Source organism: Nothoprocta perdicaria, unplaced genomic scaffold, assembly GCF_003342845.1.
Source record: "Nothoprocta perdicaria isolate Ctin4 unplaced genomic scaffold, notPer1 scaffold_322, whole genome shotgun sequence".
Taxonomy (NCBI): Eukaryota; Metazoa; Chordata; class Aves; order Tinamiformes; family Tinamidae; genus Nothoprocta; species Nothoprocta perdicaria.
In genome coordinates, this window is record NW_020455558.1 from 680899 (window position 1) to 701303 (window position 20405).

The 20405-nt window shown below is 41.7% G+C and overlaps 1 protein-coding gene across 1 annotated transcript in view; it reads left to right on the forward strand.

The window, feature by feature from the left end:
• The window catches only part of EPHA5 (EPH receptor A5), a 188084-nt gene that overhangs the window by 150261 nt on the left and 17418 nt on the right, over positions 1 to 20405 (forward strand). Inside the window, exons 7-13 of the mRNA XM_026043157.1 lie at positions 2480 to 2545; positions 8974 to 9041; positions 10612 to 10737; positions 11978 to 12163; positions 17174 to 17235; positions 18051 to 18260; positions 20198 to 20347. Of these exons, the coding sequence (XP_025898942.1) occupies positions 2480 to 2545; positions 8974 to 9041; positions 10612 to 10737; positions 11978 to 12163; positions 17174 to 17235; positions 18051 to 18260; positions 20198 to 20347 (868 nt within the window). The remainder of the gene's footprint in view (positions 1 to 2479; positions 2546 to 8973; positions 9042 to 10611; positions 10738 to 11977; positions 12164 to 17173; positions 17236 to 18050; positions 18261 to 20197; positions 20348 to 20405) is intronic.

Genomic DNA, 20405 nt, shown 5'->3' on the forward strand with positions numbered 1-20405 from the left:
CAGGAAGAGGATGTGACTCCTTAGACATTAATAGAAAGCTGAGCAAACCAGAAATATGTTTGTAGCAGTTTGCAGTATATAATGTCACTCCTGTGATGTTTGAAGTAAGTACTTTGACTCATGAGGTGCTGGGTGCTGTGCTGACCTTCTGAGCTAAGGATGCAGTCAGTCATCACTGCCATCTCATGAGGCTGCATGAAGTATTAGAAAATTCCTCCCCAAAAGCCCCAAACATTTCAGTCTCTAATTGCATGCCTCTAACGAACATCCCATTAGAGCAGCTTATTAAAAGCAAAAAGGAGGCTTTCATTTAGCACACTTCCAAGTCTTTGACTTTCAAGTCTTTAACAGCCACAGCTATATAGGGCAGAGTGTCACTGAGCTGCATCTAGGCAAAAAGTTCTCTGGGTCATCTGCAGGTCTGTAGTAAATTAATTACATTGATAGAAGGCACATAAATATAGAAGGCAAAATCATCAGGGTCCATCATATGTATTTTATGAAGCAAGCATGCAGTCCTGGGCTTGAAATAATGCCGGGCTGTGAATAATGAACTTGATTAAAGTCTGTTCTCCAGACAGATTGGTTTGAGAACCACCTAGGCAGTATGAGGTCACCTTCACCGGAACAGAAAGAGTGCCAGCTTTTGTCATCTAAGAGGACTCAAAATCATAGCTTGGTCTAGCCAAGAAGTGGGACTCAGCTCTCAGCACAAAAGTCCTGGAGGACCTGCTGTAGCTCCAAGCTCTCTTCATTGTCCCCAGCCATCTGCAGCCGTTTCCCTGTGCTGATGCTTCATGCACACAGATCACACCAGGTTGCAAACAGGCTAGTAGAGATGCTGCCACCTCAGCTCCTTGCACTTTTCAGCAAAGGAGATTTAACAGTGTAAGTGTTTATTCAATAACCTTCACGAGCATATGGAAGTGCCACCTCTTAACCTTAAGCAGATGCAAGAGAGTTTTGTTGGTCTCAGAGTTTATATATTCTGAAGTGATTATTTTGTTTTGTTTTGTCAAGTATCGTTGCCAAATGAAAAGGTCCTTTAAGCATTATCAATGATAAATCCTCCTATGCATTAACTGCTGAGGCCAAGTACTCCGTTTTCTTATAAAGCTCCTTGGACTGGAAAGCAAATTTTGTTCTCCACTGAACCAGTTTAGTTTATTTCCAGTAGCCTTAGGTTTTCTCTAATGTTACACGTTTTACTATTTTGATCCTCAATGAGATTGGATAACAAAGCATTATGTGACCGGTGCGCAGTATCAGGGCATCAAAGCTCACTTGCATTTGAGCATCTCCCCAACCTAAAAAGAGAGTGCGCAAGGTTTTAAGTATTCTGCACTCACTGCTGCAAACAGATTTTTTTTCAGAGCAGCTCAGTTTCTGGTTAGCCATCCAAACATTTTTCTGTTTTAGAAGACAGTGAGATCTTTTCTTCTTAAGGAAACAGTTGCTTTCAGCTTAAATTGAACTGTTTTTTCAAAATCTTTGACTTTGGATGCTGAGCAGTGTGGAAGGTCTGGTGATAGCAACTGTTAGAAAATGCCCGGGATGAAAAAGGGCTCCTCAATAAAATGTGTGCTAATAAAATTAGAATCATCACAGCCTAAAGATCTTCTAGAGACTTGCCAGTCTCCTGCCACTCAAATCTTGCGAGTTTAGCCCAGAAAGAGCAGAATTGACTCAAAATATATACATTCCACTTCCTTTTGCATGCTTTTGGATTTTGGACCTCCAGGATTAACATGTATCAATGGAGAAATTTAATGAAAGCTGAAGTTCCCCCATATTAATATGACTCCAGGAGCTGGGACATTACAAAAAGACCAAATGTTATCAACTATGGTAAAAGAATTGGCATTGCTGCTTATAAGATGCTTGCAAGTTGTTTCACTGATACAAAGTGAGCTGAGGCATTTTTCACCATCTCTAGTTTAAGTAAGCACATAATCCAATATATAATTCTGTAGATCATTGCATGCCTGAAGTTATTTTGCATCATAATTGAAGGAAATGCAATTGCAGAATGTTAATTTTGTCAAAATAGGCTATTTTAATGTGTTCAGGCATTGTAAGATATACTTTAAAAATCTGAAAGGCACAATTTTTTTGAGAACACTGCATGGTGATGATTTTATGAGAAACAACAAGTGAGATCTTCAGCTGCCTTTAACTGGAGTATCTGTCAATATCACTGGGCTCGTGCTTATGTATCTTGCTGAAGATCTACCTGTTAAATTACTTTAATACATTCAGTAACCAAAAATTGTGTACATTTTCTGAGCAGGATTACAGGCAGTTGTACAGCCCACTGCCAGGTGCAGCCTGATGCCGGGTGAACACACACTGATTAGACGAGAAGATCCAAGTAATACTAATGAACAAGTAGTGCATATGAAAATGTTGCGAATGTATTTGCACCTTGCCAGGGCAGTGGGATTATTCCTTATCCTGGGCCTTTTTGTTTGCTTTTCAGTTGCTGCGATCATGGCTGTGGGTGGGCTTCTTCTCTGCGTGCTGTTGCCTATCCGAGCCTAATATGGTCAGTGTTTTCACCCGCCCTGGCTCCCGTTTGGTGTCCCACCTCCGTGTTTTCTGTGCGCAGTCCGCCACTCTCTCCCTTTCTTGTACTGGCCTGCAAATCGCTTTCTCATATGACCTCTGCACCCAGCTTGTCTCCCTCAACAACTGGAAATAGTCTTACCTGAAGCCCAGTAGTTTTCTAGTAAGAGTAGGGGTCCCCAAGGCCAGTCTGATGCATTGTCCTGTGGTGGATCATAGCAGACAAGATGCCAACAATGTCATACATCATAGCAAACAACATGTAACTTATATGCAGGGCGATTCATCCACATCTGCTTCCTGTCACCAAGAGTAGTTTGCCAGAAAGAGAGAAAAAGAGGGACCAGGTGGGAGGGAGCATTTTTAATGGCATGTAATGTGCATGTCAGGGAGATGGGCCGTATGTCATTGGTGCTGATGACATGGGGCTGTTTGCAAGGATATGCCCGAGGCATCGTGGACATATCGTTGCTGGTGCTGGGCGCCAGGTGTCTGTGCTGCATGCTCCGCCATCCTGCGACCGCCTCTTACTGGGCTGCCTGACCACTTCTGTGCTGTCCTGTTCTCTCCTCTTTCCCAACTCATCAAAGCAGGGGAGGAGTTTAATTTTTCTCTGTGTATTTGGACACGAGTTAAGTTGTTCCCCAGAAGGGAGCTTGGTTTAGAGCTCTGAATCATCTGTAAGCTGTGTGGGCAATCTTCTGAAGCAATCTTCTGAAGCTGGCTAGGAGACATAAAGCATCTGCTTGCAATTGAAAGATGTGGAGGTGTCCCATTCACATTCACGACCGGTTGCAGGTTTTGTCTTCTAGCTAGAGGAGTTGTGTGAAGCTTTCATACTGTCTTCTGGAGGATGCTAAGGCTTTGTGTAGCATTAGCCAGGGCTCACTGTATTCTCTACTGTGAAGCACAGCAGTGGCCAGGGCAGATCATTCCTAAATCCTCTAGTCCCATGGCTTAGCTCTGACAGTGACTGAATCAGCTGCTTTGGGGAGAAAACAAGGAAATCTAAAGTTTGCAGTTTCTTCCCCTGAAGGAGATGGGATCCTGATGGGATGGTGCCTTATCTAGACACCAGCTGGAAGCTATTGGGCTGCAGTTAGCCTATGCCCTGGTCAGCCTAACGTACTCTTTCTTACGCTAAGGAGTCCCTCATGCCTACTGATGTGTTGATGAATTTTATGGCATCTGCATGACAAGGAGCATGGGAAAAATCCCTTGCTTGGAGCACAGGGAACAACTGTGAAAGAAGAGCACTTGAAAGCAGCATCAGAAAGGTAGATCGCTCAGTTTAAAATGTTTGGATGCAAAAAGTTCTTGTTGTCCGTATGGCTGTTTCTGGAGATGACCAGTTTGGGACTGGCTGTGTTAAAAGGAAACCTGCAGTAATTCTGCAGTGTGTCATGCCTGTGCCACCAAAGCACAGGGGTTTGTCCTCCAGATTTCCTTCAGTAGGCAACAAGAAGGTGGCAGCCATGGACAGTCTTGGATGTGCCTGCTCAGAAAAGCAGGGAACACACCAAACAGAGCAAAGAAGCAAGATTAAGTTACTAGTTATAAAGGAAAGAGAGAGGCATAGAGAAAGCCTGACTGACCCCCAAAATGCCCTCTGCAAGTTTCCTGCTAACTCGCAAAGCAATTGATGTGTCAACCAGCTGCTGTCCTTGGAGGCAGAGATGGGAAAAGTGACTTTTAAGGCCCAGGCACCATCAGCTGTGTTTGAGGAAGTCAGAACAAGCTCTTTTAAAGAGATTTATGGGGCTTGTTTCAGCAGGAGCTTCCTGCAAGAGGGGGAAATGGCATCTTGCTTAAATTATTTTTAATTGTTCTCCCGGCAGCTTAGGAAAGCCTGGAGTCATTCAGCTCAAAGACAGGGAGAGACTGGAGGCTAAAAATATTGCAGCTGGAATTTGGAAACTTCCTCTTTACCGCTTCAAAGTCTTTCAGAGGTCAAATACAGGATAGTGCAGCCCTATAGTGTCTGGGAAAACATTGGAAAAGGCAGCGAGTCATCAGCCATCAGCAAGGGAATCTGTGCTGGCTCCGTCCCGGCAGGTCAGCTTATATATCTTTGAACAGAGACAAAGATCTTAGCTTGTAATCTCATCAACTTTTACATGGCTGTCCTCTTCTGATCCTGTTCTCTGAGTTCTAGCACTCGTAGTGGAGTTAGAGGAGGAGCTGAATGAGCCCCCAGCGGTTGCACCAGGTTACTTCAGAAAAAAAGGTTTGGACCCATGAAACGGAAGTAACTTACCACAGATATGTGATCAAAAGGCAGGGAAATGAAATGATAGCAGGAGGAAAGGGAACAGAAAAATAGAAAACTGTGTAAAAGTGATGCAATTTAGACCAGTCCCTTGAGTATTCCCTGGTTTTGTGATACTAAGTATATTCTAGGATCATATGGACCATGGACCAGCCTCACTAGATGGAGGCTTTTTGCCTGACTCAGTTTCAGGGTCATTTGTGAAGGATGAAGTTGCTTATTAAACAGGTTTTTGTCATGTGACAAAAACATGTGAACCAAAGGTCTGGGATCTCAGTTGGACAGAGACTACTTTCTTTATTCGCCTGGATAGACCACAATTCTGCCCTGCGACATGTCCTGTGGGCTTATTGCTCTAACAATCAGGAAAAAATCATCCTAAACTGAGCACTGACCCTGGCTAAACAGGGTGAGATGGCAGCTCAAGAGGGCTTGGATGCAGTACCCAAAGTGAGGCCCCATTCCTCATGGGGAACTTTCAGCACTCTCCTCATTTCAAGGCACACCTTGGCGATGTGCTCAAATGTTTTGGCATCCAGCTGTAAGTAAAAGTAAAAATCTGCCAAATCTCAGCCTTTGGCCTCAAGCTTGACTCTCCAAAATCCAGCCCCATTTAGTAGCAATCCTCTGACCCAATGGCCATAGGTGGGGGAATGGGAGCACCTTTCCTCACACACCTTACGGCTTTTGGGAATGCCCTTGATTTGGGGATGTGTCTCAGGTTCAGGCAAAAACTATCTTTGTCAGTCTGAGCAGAGTAAGCATGACGCTCTCATTTTTTCCACCATTGGAATGGTTTCTGTCCATGATTTGGCTTCTGCCAAACAGTGCAGTGGGCATTGATCTACCAATTGGGTTCTTCATCTTTCTACCTGTCCATTTCTTATTTTATAAACCTATATAGGAATCATTTTACAACTTCACTTTTATAATCTGCCCCATCAATATTTGATGAGCTGCCTGTCAATCTGCAAGTAATAGGAAATAATGCCCTAAGAATATTTAAAATCTCTATTTTTTTCCCCTCTGTTTTTTTTATTGAAAAATTTGGAGCTGTGCAAGGAAGTTATTTGCTTTCTAGATCCAGAAACCAGGACAAATCTACAACAGAAATAAATGACTTGAGATGCAGGCATGCTTCTGAATTACGTCATCTCTTTATTCAAGTATCTCAAGCTCAGCAGGAGATAAAATAAGCATCAGAATCTTTATGCTTTTGCTGTACAGGCTATAGAAAACATTTAGAACATCTCTGTTTTATACAATAACAATGAATGAGAAAACAAATCATGTGAATTGAATGACCTTCAATTTTCAGCTTTTTCTAATAAATATTAAGAACAAATGCACATGCAGAAATGTATTAAATTAGAATTCTTTTCTCCCCAAAATATCTTTTAAAAGCAAAAATGTTGATAATTTATCTGCTGGTAAGCTGTGTTGCATAGTGCAGCAGAACTGCTAACCTCAAATTGCAGGTTTTTACATGATTTGGTGTGGGAAGAAAGAAGGGAAAAACTTCTATTGTATAGCATTGAACGGAACTAAAGGCCCGGAGGGAAGAAGTATAGTTTAGCTCCAGACAACATAATCATGGGCTATTTCTCCAAGTGGTTTAAAGAAGCTGCAAAAGGCTCAAATGATAGTAACAGGAAGGTTTTGAAGGTAGGATTGTTAGTGATGCTGAGCTGTTGCTGCAGAGTCATAGCACACTAACTGCAACTGCACTTCGGTGCAGCTCATTGAGGTTTGTTTTAACAATGCTCTGGGGGTGACAGAACCTGATTTAGTATGTTAATGTGATGTGTTACTGTATGCGTTACACAGCTCTGGAGAGACTGAGACAGGCAGCTTGTTTGCCTTCACCTTTTGAGTGACAAACTTCACCCAACGCAGTACAGCGCTGGCCATTTTGCAATGAGGTGTGCTTAAGACTGCTGTGCCAAGGGGATTACCTGTTCCCCTTCTATTTTATCTCTCTTCAGTTTTTGTATTTACAGCTCTTTGCAATCGAGTCATCCTGAGATGGAGTTAGTAAGAAAATTCTTTTTTTTAGAGATGAAGTACTCTAAACCTGAGGAAGAGATAAGGACATTTGTTTGAAAAGGGTAATGGAGGTGATTTTGCATAAGTGTTCAGTAACAGAAGGATGAACTGAAACCTATTTATGAGTGGAAATCTGAGTTTTTGAGTAGATATTTTGAGACCTCCTTCCCCCATCGCAATCCTAAAAACTGCTTTGCAGAATACTGATTTAACTTTTGACACGTTGCAGCAGAAAGTAAAAAGCGGTTGCCAGAAATGAGGTTTAATACCCACTGTATGTCTAGTTTTATGTCTAGTTTTGTACTTTAGGTGAGCAGAGTTGGGTGAGGGTTGATGAAGACAAGAAGAAACCACTTTCTGGTCAAACCTAGCCAAGGATCTCCCATACCAGAACTGCCACTGATGTGGTGCTTGCTTGGAGGATCTCAGCACACAGCGAGGACATAGTCCCCAGATGGTTAGATGGGAGTGGAAGCAGCCAAGCAAGGAGATGATCCCTCAAATCAGGGCATGTTGCACAGCCTCAGAAGACCTTTTACTGGTGTTGCCTTTGTGTGTGTCTCCCCTCCCAGGCATCGCACTGAGTGCCCGTACCATCCTGCTTTCGCCCTCCTCAGCCCTCCAGCTCAGCAGTGGTACCGCCCCTAGGCGGACCTACTGGCCCCTCTGCCAAAGAAACCACACATCTGGCTCACAGCAGTGATCATTTTGCCAAGCCAGTGCCAAAATCACTGAGCTCTCTGACCCTTAGGCTCCTCACAAAAAGGCAGAAGCAGTTCCCTGCAATGGCGCTTCATACTAAGGTCATGTTTCATGCAGATGCCTTTTGCTGCCTTGTTCTAATTATTGTTTTGTTTCTGCTAATCATATATTCTTGCATGCTGTGAATTGCACTGGAGCACTTGCATCTGCTGACCCAAACCTGTGGGCAATGAAAGAGCAGACTGCAAATTTCTCAACTGGGGATCTGCCTGTGCACACCAGCGGAGTTGGGGTGTCTGGTTCAGATTTATCCGTCTTCCAAGCTGTCGTCCTCTGTCTTGGTCCCTGCACTTTGTTTTAAGGGTGATCTAATTCTTATATCCCCTTGTTGCATCAGGTGCTTGGAAAGGATTATGGGTACATGTGCATCATGTGTGCTGTATCACAGGTTTTTAGCTATATGTGTATGTATATAGCAAATTACTGCGCCAGCATTGTTCCCAGACTGCAGCTTCCCAGGGTATTGTCTGAGTGAAGCAGATCCCAGACATCACCTCAGCAGCCCCTTAAGGGTCATGTGGACATATCACTTAGAAAACCAGTGAGAAGGGTACAGAATCCATCAGTGACAGCAGGCAGATGTTAACAGGAGGAATCCTTGGGGGAGCTGCACCTCTCATTGGCTGCATCTGCAACTCCAGTGTGTGATTCAGCAGCATGCTTTTCATTGTCGGGTATTAATGCCAGAGCTCTTGCTCTTGCTACTGGTTGGGGACATTGCATGAATGGTAACTGACCAGCTAAAGATAGGTGTGCAGGAAACACAAGCAGAGCCAGAAATACATAGGTGATCCATGAGGCAACAGGTATTCATTTTTTATCCCATCATCTTGCATGCATATCAAGTGTGGATATTGGCCCAAGGCTGTTTTCTAAAGCCTCAGAATTGTTAGTCCTGTACAAATGCTCACTGTGAGCAGGAACACACTGTCATGATACCTATAAAAGCAGGGGCTGGGGTTCTGCAGCCCAGGAGATTCCACTTCCATGAATTTAATGTTTCATTTCATTCTCCTTCCATTGTCCTTCCTGTTCTTGCTGTTTTCTTCCTAATAATAGCTATATTAGATGTATGGTATATGGAGGTTTTCAGAAGCACGTGTGGGATTTGGAAGCACAAGGCCAATTGAAAATGAGAGGGCCTTGGGCCCTGAACCACATTAGGGAAATACCAAATAGCTTGATGAGCTAAAACTGGGACAGCAGCAATCTGGCCACTTGAGAGTTTGGACTCATCACTGCTCTGGGTTTTTGTGCTTCTTGTGACTGAAGTAAAGAATGGGATTCAGCTCTACCAGCAACCAAAGCTGCCTTCTTTTGTTTTTTTCCAGGCGCTGTGGCTATAGCAAGGCTAAACAAGACCCAGAAGAAGAAAAGATGCATTTTCATAATGGCCACAGTGAGTAGAGAAAGGAGTTGTGCACTCCATGTTTTTGGCTGTCCATAGTAACGAGAAATTTAAATGGGAGTTTTTGCAGAAAATATTTTGCTGGTAATTCACGGAAGAATGCAGTTAATTTGATTATCCAGAAGTCCCCATATTCCCCTGCTTCAAGTCTCACTGAGAGCTAAGCCCATGATTAACTCTTCCCTTGAACACTTCCATTAAGGTCAGCCAGCTTTACATGTGTCCAGCTCATCCTGTCTAAATTTTTTCCAGGATGGGTCAAACTGAGTGATCTGATTGCAACAAATCTGTCTAGTGAGACATTTTATTTTGTTTCTGTCTTGCTGGTGGGCTCAGGATGCTGTTAATTTTGCCTGGCTGACACATAACAGCATTATGTTTTTGTGATCTGAATGTCTCTGTCCAGCATACCTATTTTAAACCTTGCTCCACCCCAACCAGCAGTGAGGATCTAGACCACAGCTACTCTAGGCCTTGGAGTAAGGAATAGTTACTACTTTCTGCTCATTGAGAGTTTACAGAAATGCTGCAACAGTGCCATTAAGCTCATCTGAATGTACAAATGTGTATGGTGTTACTTAAAAATTTAGATGTATGGCTACCATCAGTCTTTCTGGATATGTTAAAGCTAGTGTCTCAAAATCCTTCCTCTGTGAAGTATTGTGGGGCCAGTGGATGCGTAACAGCTAGGTGCTTATAGGTGTGGAAAAGGCAAATACATCTTGAGTGAAATTTTCATTAGTGCTATGTAATGAAGGCAGCAGGAAGCAAATCAATTAAGAGCCACAGTGTAATGTAACTATTGTAAGAGACCGATGAGCAGTTTTTCATGTGAGTAGTCTTAAAGATTGTCAAAACAAACTTATAATAAGGATAATGAAAATACTTTTCCCTCTCAAGTCCCAGAGAAAAAGCCTGATATTGATTATATTTATTATGATATAACCCACAGGCTTTATTGTACTGCGTGTATTCTGTTCATTTAAATATCAGCAACTACATCTGAAATAATGTGGCTGATTGATTACATAGTGTGTGACTGGTAGGGCAGAATTTATTGCTACTCTCCATCAATCCTCGTCCATTCAACTGGCTTTCCTAGTCATCTCTTCACTTCTTTTCTTTCTTTTTTTGTTTTTTATTGTGTCCTCCTTCCTAATGCCCCCTTTCCACAAGAGGGCTGGTTGTCTGAGCTGCTGTCTTCTGGTGAGGCCTGCCTGATATTCTCAAAAACCTCAAAGGGAGAACTAGAGGAACTGCAGCATGCAGACTTGGAGCTGATGACCCAAGGTCACCTAGGGACATTGGAATGATTTCAGCACCTAAAACAAGGTCTTCCAACATCACATGTTGTAGCAGAATGCTATCATGTATTCTCTGAAATACAATAAAGTCATATGGATGTCACCTACCAACTGAACATCTGAGAGTGCTCACTTGCACAGCATTTCAAAGCACAAAGTATTATGAAGTGTTAACTATTATTTTTTCCAACAAAAGTCAGCTTATTATCCTCATTTGCTATGCCATGTGCTGTTAACATTGTGATTTGTGTTCACAGTTAAACTGCCAGGAGTAAGAACCTACATCGACCCCCATACCTATGAGGACCCGAATCAGGCCGTGCACGAGTTTGCCAAGGAAATAGAAGCTTCATGCATAACCATTGAAAGAGTTATTGGAGCTGGTATGGAAATACTTTCCCTGCCCCTTGGATACATGAGAGTGTTTCCTTTCTTAACACTAGAAATCAGAGATGGTCAATCAGTACATGTTTTATTAGGCACTTTGTAAGCAATGTGGATGATACCTTTGTTCCAGCTGAAGTCTGGGAAAAGCCTGTCATCTGCAACTTTGAAATTCACTGGCTGAACTAAAAGCAACACAAAATAGTCAGTTTGGATCAAGCCAAATTATTTCTATAGATTTTAAAGGAAATGATTCACTTAAATCTCAGGTTCTTTGCGTTTGAGATGCTATTTGAGATGAAATACACAAAGAAAAGCTTAAAGAATTTTATCTTTGAACAAAATGATTAAATTCCCACTTTCTTCCCAGTTAAGTTTGTTTAGATATACATCCAATCTTAGCAATACTTTGCATTTTCTGAATTGTACTTTTGGAGACAATTTACTGTTCACCGTGAAAAAAAATCATTTGAGTTACTTTAAAAAAAAAAGAAAAAGAAAAATACTTGCATAATTGGAAAGAGTTTATGACCTATAAAAATATATATTGCTGTGGAATATACATCCAATCTTAGCAATACTTTGCATTTTCTGAATTGTACTTTTGGAGACAATTTACTGTTCACCGTGAAAAAAAATCATTTGAGTTACTTTAAAAAAAAAGAAAAAGAAAAATACTTGCATAATTGGAAAGAGTTTATGACCTATAAAAATATATATTGCTGTGGAAGGTTAACAGTGTTTCATCTATTTAACTTAACAAGAGAGGGTTGAGAAGCAACCTGCTTGTGTTTTTCAGTTATCTGCATGAGAAAATGGTACAGAATATGACCAAACTCTTAAATCTAGTAGATAAAAACATGATGAAATGAAAAAAAAAAATAGAAAGAAATAGGGATAACTGTTTAGGTATATGAAAATCACTCCAGGAGCAGCCTACGTATAGAAAAGCCTAAGATACATTTCTACAAATGTTTCATTTGTCTCTGATTATCTTTCTAAAAGGCCAAGATTTGCAGTTTTCTGGTTTTCTTGGACCTGTGAATTGCTTGGTTTGCATTATCGGATTGTTTGGGTTGCTCATCACTGGGATGTTCTGCTTTCCACATCCATGAGTGTATTATTGATTAGCAAACTACAGGAGATAGGGTGTGTGCTCTATTTGTTTCCTATAGACAAACCAATGCTGTGCACTTCTTAGGCATGCTGTGATCCTTTTCTTTCCAATTTTCCCTAAAGGGGAGTTTGGAGAAGTTTGCAGTGGGCGGCTGAAACTGCAGGGAAAACGGGAGTTTCCAGTGGCTATCAAAACCCTCAAGGTAGGCTACACAGAGAAGCAAAGACGAGACTTCCTGGGAGAAGCAAGCATCATGGGGCAGTTTGACCACCCCAACATCATCCACCTGGAAGGCGTTGTCACAAAAAGTAGGTACAAGCTGCTGTGGAGCACTGTCTTCAAATTTGACAGATGGGAGATGTGATCTGTGCATAGCAACATTTTTTAAAAAAAATGTCTGAGTACTGGTGAAGTGGCTATGGAACGTTTGCCTTGCAGATCCGTACAGTTTTCTTCCAAAAGCACCTTTCACTTGCCATGAGGCCAGCAGTTTGAACATAGTGACACTGGGTTCCCTGTTCATATCTGCTTTTATTTCTTTTGAAACCACACTGAGTCCAGTATAAACAAAGAAGGACCAAGAAGTGGAAAGACGTTTCCTTGGCAGACAGGGTGGATTTCACTGCCAAGAGTCTGAAAAACCTCTTGGTGGTTTCCAGTCATCATGTTTTGAGAAACCACCAATGCAATGGCAATGGGTCTGCAGGAGGCTAGTGTTGGGGACTTGAATGTGCTCAAATGGGTATAATAAAGGACAGAAGTTGCCTGTTGCAATACTTTTTGCAGAGGCAGAGATGTGAAACAGGAGTGCGGTTGAAGGGGACAGGGCTGTGTACAACTGCTGTTATGACAAGCTCACTCCAGATCTGCTGGTGCTACTTGCAGTAATAGTTGTCCCTGGTGTTGGGATGTATTTTATGAGAGGTCAAGGGCCTAGGAAAAGAGTCACTGTGAAATGGCTGGCAGAAATCCCACTGCAAAAGCTGCTGTTAGGTGCTATATAGCATTGTACCGCTACAGCACATGCTGTAGCTCTGCCCTGAAGGTATGTTCCTGTCATAAGCCCCATCAAAAGGACATGTCCTCTTACATACTCCCACCAGAAGCATCTCATTGATCCTATGACCTACAGCACAGAGCCTGGTGCATTATGGGAAAAAAAAAAAAGAAAAAAAAAAGTAAATAAGTGGTTAGGTGTATCTATTTGGTTCAGATATGCAGAATAAAGTCAAAAGGATTTGCTGGCTTTGTGAAGGGATGTGACAGAAAGAAAAAGGACATGGCTGAGTTCCCATGGGCGCCAAGGGCAGGAGGAGAACTAAAATAAATGCACATCAGGACTCTCTTCAGATGATATTACATGCCCCTTTTTTCCATAAAAGCCTCACCATGTCTGTCCTTTGTGGACAGAAAGCTCCCATTTCTAGACCTATAGGAATGGAGGGTAGTGGACACGAAGCAAGTAACATTCTAATGTTTGTAGAAGCAGCTGCTGACACGAGCTTGAGCCCCTTGCTCTTGGGCCTTCAGGGAATGGGTGTGAATCCCCCTTTTAGAAAGGCTGTCCTGTTTGCCTAGTGATCTGATTTTCCTTAGAGTGGTAGTGGGAACCATGGTCCCCTTGGTCTGGGAACTTTGCCACCTGATTGAGGGTGCTGGATTTGTTTTGTGAGCTGGCAGTGGCAATAAATGCCAGATAAATGAGTTAGCAGGCAGCAAGTGCAGCTACAAGATCTGCCAGTTGTTCTGAAAAAACAAACTGGAGACTGAATTTTGAATGTGTTTGCTGAATCAGAGTCATGGAAATAGCATGGAGATGGAATTTAATGGGATTACCTTACTTTCGGAAGTTTCTAGACTGGGAAAAGTCCAAGCTGGGAAAGATCCAGCAGGGATTCAAATTCAGCAGCCAAGGGGATGGCTCTGCCTACTACATTTTGGACTTTTCTCCCATCTCTGTCTACAGATGTTTACTTTTGCAAGGTTAATCACAGAATAGCTGTGGAGGATAAAAGTTGAGACCGCTTCCTCTCCTTCTGGAAGTAGAGCAGCTTCAAAATTGTTGTTGAAACAACTGGAGTTGGGGTGTAGGGCACATGGACACTAAGTTCCTCAGCAGCTCAGGAAATGCTTGCTTATTGCATTTGAAATTTTTCCATCAGCTCTGCGGACGTTTGCCTATAAGACCCTGTTTTTCTTTCTTTTCTTTTCTTTTATGCAAACCACAACCATCTTCACGAGTTCCCACCAAGATGCTGTCAAAAGCTCTTGCTGCTAACTTCTCTTTCCATTCAGCATTGTAGTCACTTGCCTTTCACTAATTTGGATCTTTAGGATAAAATGTCTTTGATGCATCATAATTTACTTTGGAAGTCAATTAATCTAAATTGAATTAGGCCATTTTTAATTCTGAATGAGAATATCCACACAGGGCTTAATGCATTTTAACTAATCTACTTCAAATGCACACCTTTAGTTAATTTGGATTAATTGTCTTCGTCCCCATGCAGACAAGCCTCTAGCTATTTCTGCTTTGCAGAAGGACTGGTGGTCCTATTTTCATTAGCATCCTACTTGATTGCTCTGACACCATGCACATTGCATTAGTACATTGGTATGAATGACATCTACACATATTTCATGGTCTCGTAATACCAGTGGGAGGGAACCCTGCTGACACTGAGACTCAGACCAGCACTTCCAAACGGATTGTATTTACTTTTAATTTACCTTTTTGAAAGTTGCTCCATTTGTGTCTTTATTTTCATACATTTGGATAGGAGGCTAATTTATTCCACAATTACTGTCAATCTGAGGCTGCCAGATAATGAAACATAAGTGCCAGAAATCTTTTTTGCTTTTCTTTCTCCTTGAAACCCGAAGGCAGGAGCCTGAGGTAGCTCCCTCGGGGTGGTACTGTAATGAGATGCCATTCTTGCTGCAACATGGCCTTTAAGTATCAGTGATAAGGGACCCCATGCTACAGTCAGTTTGCAATCTGTCGTTAAACCGGGCACATCATATATAACGGCACAGTCTACAGAGATTTTTGACAGATGACTAAAGAACCCAGTTTTTACCTTAAGCTGCACATTTACGATGCAGAGAAACACCTTGTCAGAGCACATATGGGCTAACAGCACCAGGTTAGCTTCATTGCTTCTCCTTTTTTTCTTGCTGAAAACAAAGCAAATACAGCTAAGCAAATACAACAACCCCAGAAGCTTTCAAGATTAACATAATGGGAGTTTACACCGCTGGTGCTTAGACCTGTGCCCATCATGCCATGTCCATGCAATCCTGGGACCGTTGCTTAGCATGAAGAGAGTTTAATTGTGAAACTAACCTGTGCCTTGTGCTGCTGCTGACACTGCTTTGCCATACCCTGCATCTGGCTGCGTTGGTTTTCCATGTGAGGCACCAAGTGGATGGTTTGTTTTAGGAACATAGAATCACTATGGTTGGAAAAGACCTTCAGGATCATTGAGTCCAACTGTAAATCCCTCTTTTGTTACTACAGAGTATTTCCAACCTCACTGTCTAAATCTGAATGATTTATCTGTGCTAGCAGAATCTCGTTGTTCTTGTCATGCTATTGCTGGCAAAATACACCTTTATAAGGACCATTCTTTATTTATTCTTTTTTTTTTTTTTTTGTCCGGGAGAGCATTATTATATGGAAGACACAAAGAAGGCAGCTAGAACTACAAAACTCTCCTCACTACAAATGATGTATTTCATGGCAATCCTGTGCTAATAAAGTGCATCCAGTGCAGTCATAGCCCAGGCTATGGACTTATCATGGAGCAGTATTCATTTCATAAAAAAAGAATGTTAACATATGGCATAGTTATGAAACTAGACTAGAAAAATACCCGTGTTTGAGGAAGAATTGTCTCTGATACTATTTTCCCTGCTTTTCAAAAGACTGAATGGGAGCCATTAGGAAAAAAAAAAATACAGGAAATACCTGCAATTCCATAATTATTTCCACAGCAAATAACTTCAGCCAAAATGTCCATGGCCTCTTAAGTATGGAGTAGCAAAATATTTGTCTTCTTTAGGCACAGAGCAAGTAACAGCAATGTTGCTTCATGACAGCATGTTAATGTTGGACGTGCTATACACAGATGCATAGACAAAAATATCTCTTCCTGCCAGGCAGGGTGCATAATGTTATCTAGGGCCCAAAATACTGCTCAGAGGCTGTAGGTGCTGCACTTCTATGAAAAAATTTCTGGTGAGTTTCTAATTCAGACAGTAGCTGTGATATTAAAGCAGTGTTGGTCATTCAGTATCTTCCCAACAGCGAGTTTTTAATTGATAAATAAACAATTACTTGGGTTATGTAGATAATTAGTAAATTAGACAAGGATTTAATGAGAAAGAAGGAAGATTAAGAACAATTCTAAACTGCAGAATATAAACTGATTTTTAAGAGCATTTACCTTCATGTGCATGTTATGACTTGCAGCAGCTCTCACTGATCATTTCTGCAAAAGACATTTGTAATGCACTTCAGAAATAATTGACAACTCCTCTTTTGTCTCAGCTTCATACTAGCTAATGGAAATTGATTTAAATAAAGTAATTTACATGTTCTTATAAGATTTCATTGAATTTACAAGGGCTGGAGCACACTACATTAATTGTTGCTATGCCCTTGTGGCAAGCTAGCAAGAAATTAGATATACAACCTGAGCAAAAACTATATATAATTACCATTAAAATGACCTGAGCATGAAAACTAATCAAATGGATTTGGAAAAACATTGTGAAACATTATTATTCCTGTCAACAATAGAAGGCCAGGTCTTTTGTTCAGAACTTTTATTTTGATCCCTTTTTTTTTTCACTCATTCCTTGAATTAAGCTGTATTTGCAGTACACATCTTGGGAAGAGATTATGTTATTATTTTGGGGACATCAAATGAAATTTTTATTTCCGGGTGTGCTTGCATAGGTAGTCATATGGCATGGCGTGGATTAGGAGAAGGCTGCATTGATCGGCTAGGCATAGGATGTGTAGTGTCAGCGTGACTACTACTTCAAATATTACGTAAACTCCCCCCACAAAGACTCAGTCCCTGACCCCACATACTGTAGGCTACTTTTACTTCCCTTCCTCTTTGAGTCCCCCATCTCTGTGCACATTCATTAAGGCAATAGGTATTGTCATCCCTCTAAGGTAGTAGTATCTCAGTGCAGATTTACTTCTGCATAGCTGCATATTCATGTTCAGAATCGTTATAAAAAGACTTTAATAATTTAATAATTTTTTTTCAATGAATTAGCCGCTGATAAGTTCTTTCTTCCAGGCAAGCCAGTTATGATAGTGACTGAGTACATGGAGAATGGTTCTCTGGATACATTCTTAAAGGTAATACTTTTATAGATAATATTTTTTTTTCTAGGGAGATTTTGGTTAAAGTTTGAGTTCTTTGCTGAAGATTGGTGTCAGTGCAAAATTTTGCTGAGTGCTAGTACTGCCCTTCTTTTTGGATGCAGGAGTAGCTTAGTTGCCTGTTTGATCTGTATACAGCAGCATGAAGGACCTGGTTTGTACATCAGTAAAACCAGACAACAATAAATTGCAGAGTATTGTGCTTATTTTAGAACGCAGTGTGCTGCATGGAAATGATTCACTCATCCTGCAAACCTTTGTGACATTTCAAGAACATCTAGACTGCATTCTGGCTAAACACAAACTTGTCAGAGCTTTTTAAGAAATGTAAGCCTTAGAGGATGGAGGGTGGGGGAAATAGTCAGATAATACATTCAACATCATGAGGATAGCCCTATTCTCAGATTTTCAAACATGGTCTTTGTGGTTACACTTTATGTTTAACTTGATGCCATTCAGGCGGTTGACTCAGAGACAGTCCACCTGAAGCTTTTATTACACGTGTACGCATGTTCACTCCTAGTAGCAGACTCTTCATCACTCAACAGTGAAAACAGCTCACTCCTTGATCTTCAGTTAAAAGAACTACATTTTCTTAGCTTTGTCTCTAAGGAGCCTCTTCCAAGCAATGGAACTTTCTAAAGCTTCATGGTCAGAACAGTATAGTAATGAAATATTAATTTCCCTGTTTTTCTTCCCTGGAGACTAGTCTTTGCATTTTTATTTGTGTGCACATCATGCTGAAGGTGTTGGGACTCTCAGCTGATCAAATATCTCCCTTGTTTTTGCAGAAAAATGATGGGCAGTTCACAGTCATTCAGCTGGTTGGGATGCTGCGAGGCATTGCATCTGGGATGAAGTACCTGTCTGACATGGGATATGTGCACAGAGATCTTGCTGCCAGGAATATCCTAATCAACAGCAACTTGGTCTGCAAAGTTTCCGACTTTGGGCTCTCCAGGGTCCTAGAAGATGACCCTGAAGCAGCATACACTACCAGGGTGAGTTATGGGATGCTGACCTGGTTGAGCTCAAGAAAAATGTATTCCCTGTCATATTTAGTAGGCTCTTTAGAAAACAGGTTTCCATAAATGCAAAGCCACCAAACTCTGTGCATGAGAATTTGGCCAGATGTTATTTGTTAATTGTTTTCAGATTAATTTTGCAAATATCTGCAATGTCTTATTGGGAATGGCCAAAGAAAGCAGATTTTGACATCTTTCTAATAATGTTTAAGTCCATATTGAGCACCTGACTGACATAACCGGCTTTTGAAAAGTGCCACATTCCCGACTCCTTTCTGTTCTCTTTAGCAAATACTGAAAGGGATTAAAAACCAAGAATGGGTGCATTGCCTAGGTACATATGGAGACATCTCAGGCCTGATCTCCCAATCAGCTTAGCCTTTTTAAAACATGTCTAATTACCTGATACTCATTGCTACAGAAGCAAATTTTCCCCTGCAGTTACTCCACATCAGAGGGAGTTGGTGGCAGTCTTGGTGCTCAGTCTCTTGCTGTGGCAGGATCTTAGACTTCATGGGCATGAGCCTACCCTCCTCAAGGCAACATGCCCCAATGCTAGTACGGGAAGGGCGTGAAATATTGCTGTGGAAAGAGGGCCAACACGTCCAACCTCACCAGCCCTGGCACTGCAAAAACTTCCAGTAATCATGGCAGCAGCTGTCACAGCTTGACACTGCCTATTTACACATTTTTCCAAGTGTATTGTTTTGTGGGTAATGTAAGCTCTGCGGGTCACATTCCCAGTTCCTGGGGAGATTTGGCAGTCAGGGAGAGACATTTTGGCTGCTGACAGTTGCAGCCCAGCACTGGGGCTCTGTGCACGGCTGAACTCAAACCTCCCTGCAGGCTGGAGGGTTCCCAGCCAGCTCTGCTGCCGCCACGACCTCCTGCCCTGTGCTAATTGGCAACACTGAGAATCTGGCCCCTTGCTTAAGGTATGCCCTGATAAGCCTGTGAATAAATAACTATTGTAAGAAGCTCTTTTTTTTTCTTTTTCTTTTTTTTTTTTTTATTTGAAACGTGACATATGGAGCTTTTGTAAGATACCAACTTGTGTGTGAGGAAGGTCACCTTAAGGTATGCATGGACCTCAGCACACGTCAGCAATTAATACGCTTTTAAAATATGTTCCAAATTCTGTCTTTTTCCAATGGCAAATGCTCTTTTCAGAGAGACTTACTAATATTTTGCTCAGCACTGGGAGTAAAGGACTTCACAATAATGTGTATATTTTGATATAAACAATCTTTAAACCCAAAGATGAAAGTATTTCTTAATCCAAATTCTCCTTCTCCCCTCATCCCTCCTGGGATCGGTTTGAGGTTGTTCTAAAACACTAGAAGAGGGACAGGGAAATAGCAAAGCACATTTGACAGCTCTCCACAAAGGGCAAACCACAGTTGCCAAACCTGCAGCAGAGGCCAAGCATGTATACATTTTTGTGCCCACTGCACAGGTCCAACTGCAGGATCAAGACCTCAAAAAGAAATGCTCCTTCACCAGCAATTTGCATGAAGTTCTCATTAGATCAAAGTCTTCCTCTGATTCACAGCTGTCTTTTCCTCCCCTGTTCACTCTCAGAAAGTGAGGAGCTGTATTCCCCTACCATCCAGTGCAAAATAATTGAGATGTTGATCCTATACATGTCCCAGCATTCAAAGAGAATTCAAACAACAAACCTTCAGGACAGCCAATTAGTAGGCAGCCTACAAATGCTTATGGGCTGAGATAATGTGGATAGGGGCCCCATGCTGTCAAACAGATTTACTTTAAAATTCAATGTCTCTTTCCACAGAGAAAATAGCATCCCTCAGTGCTCTAAGAAGTATTGTTTTATCCTCTTTTGCATGTTTTATGCCCTCCTCTGCAATCTGCTTTTTTTTTTTTTTTTTTTTTTCCATTTCTAATCCTAGGGAGGGAAAATCCCCATCCGGTGGACAGCACCCGAAGCAATCGCCTTTCGCAAGTTCACATCAGCCAGCGATGTCTGGAGCTACGGCATAGTGATGTGGGAGGTGATGTCCTATGGAGAGAGACCGTACTGGGAAATGACAAACCAAGATGTAAGCATGGGCAAGGACTGCTGTGTGATGGGTCTCAGGAGCTTAGCACACATTCTGC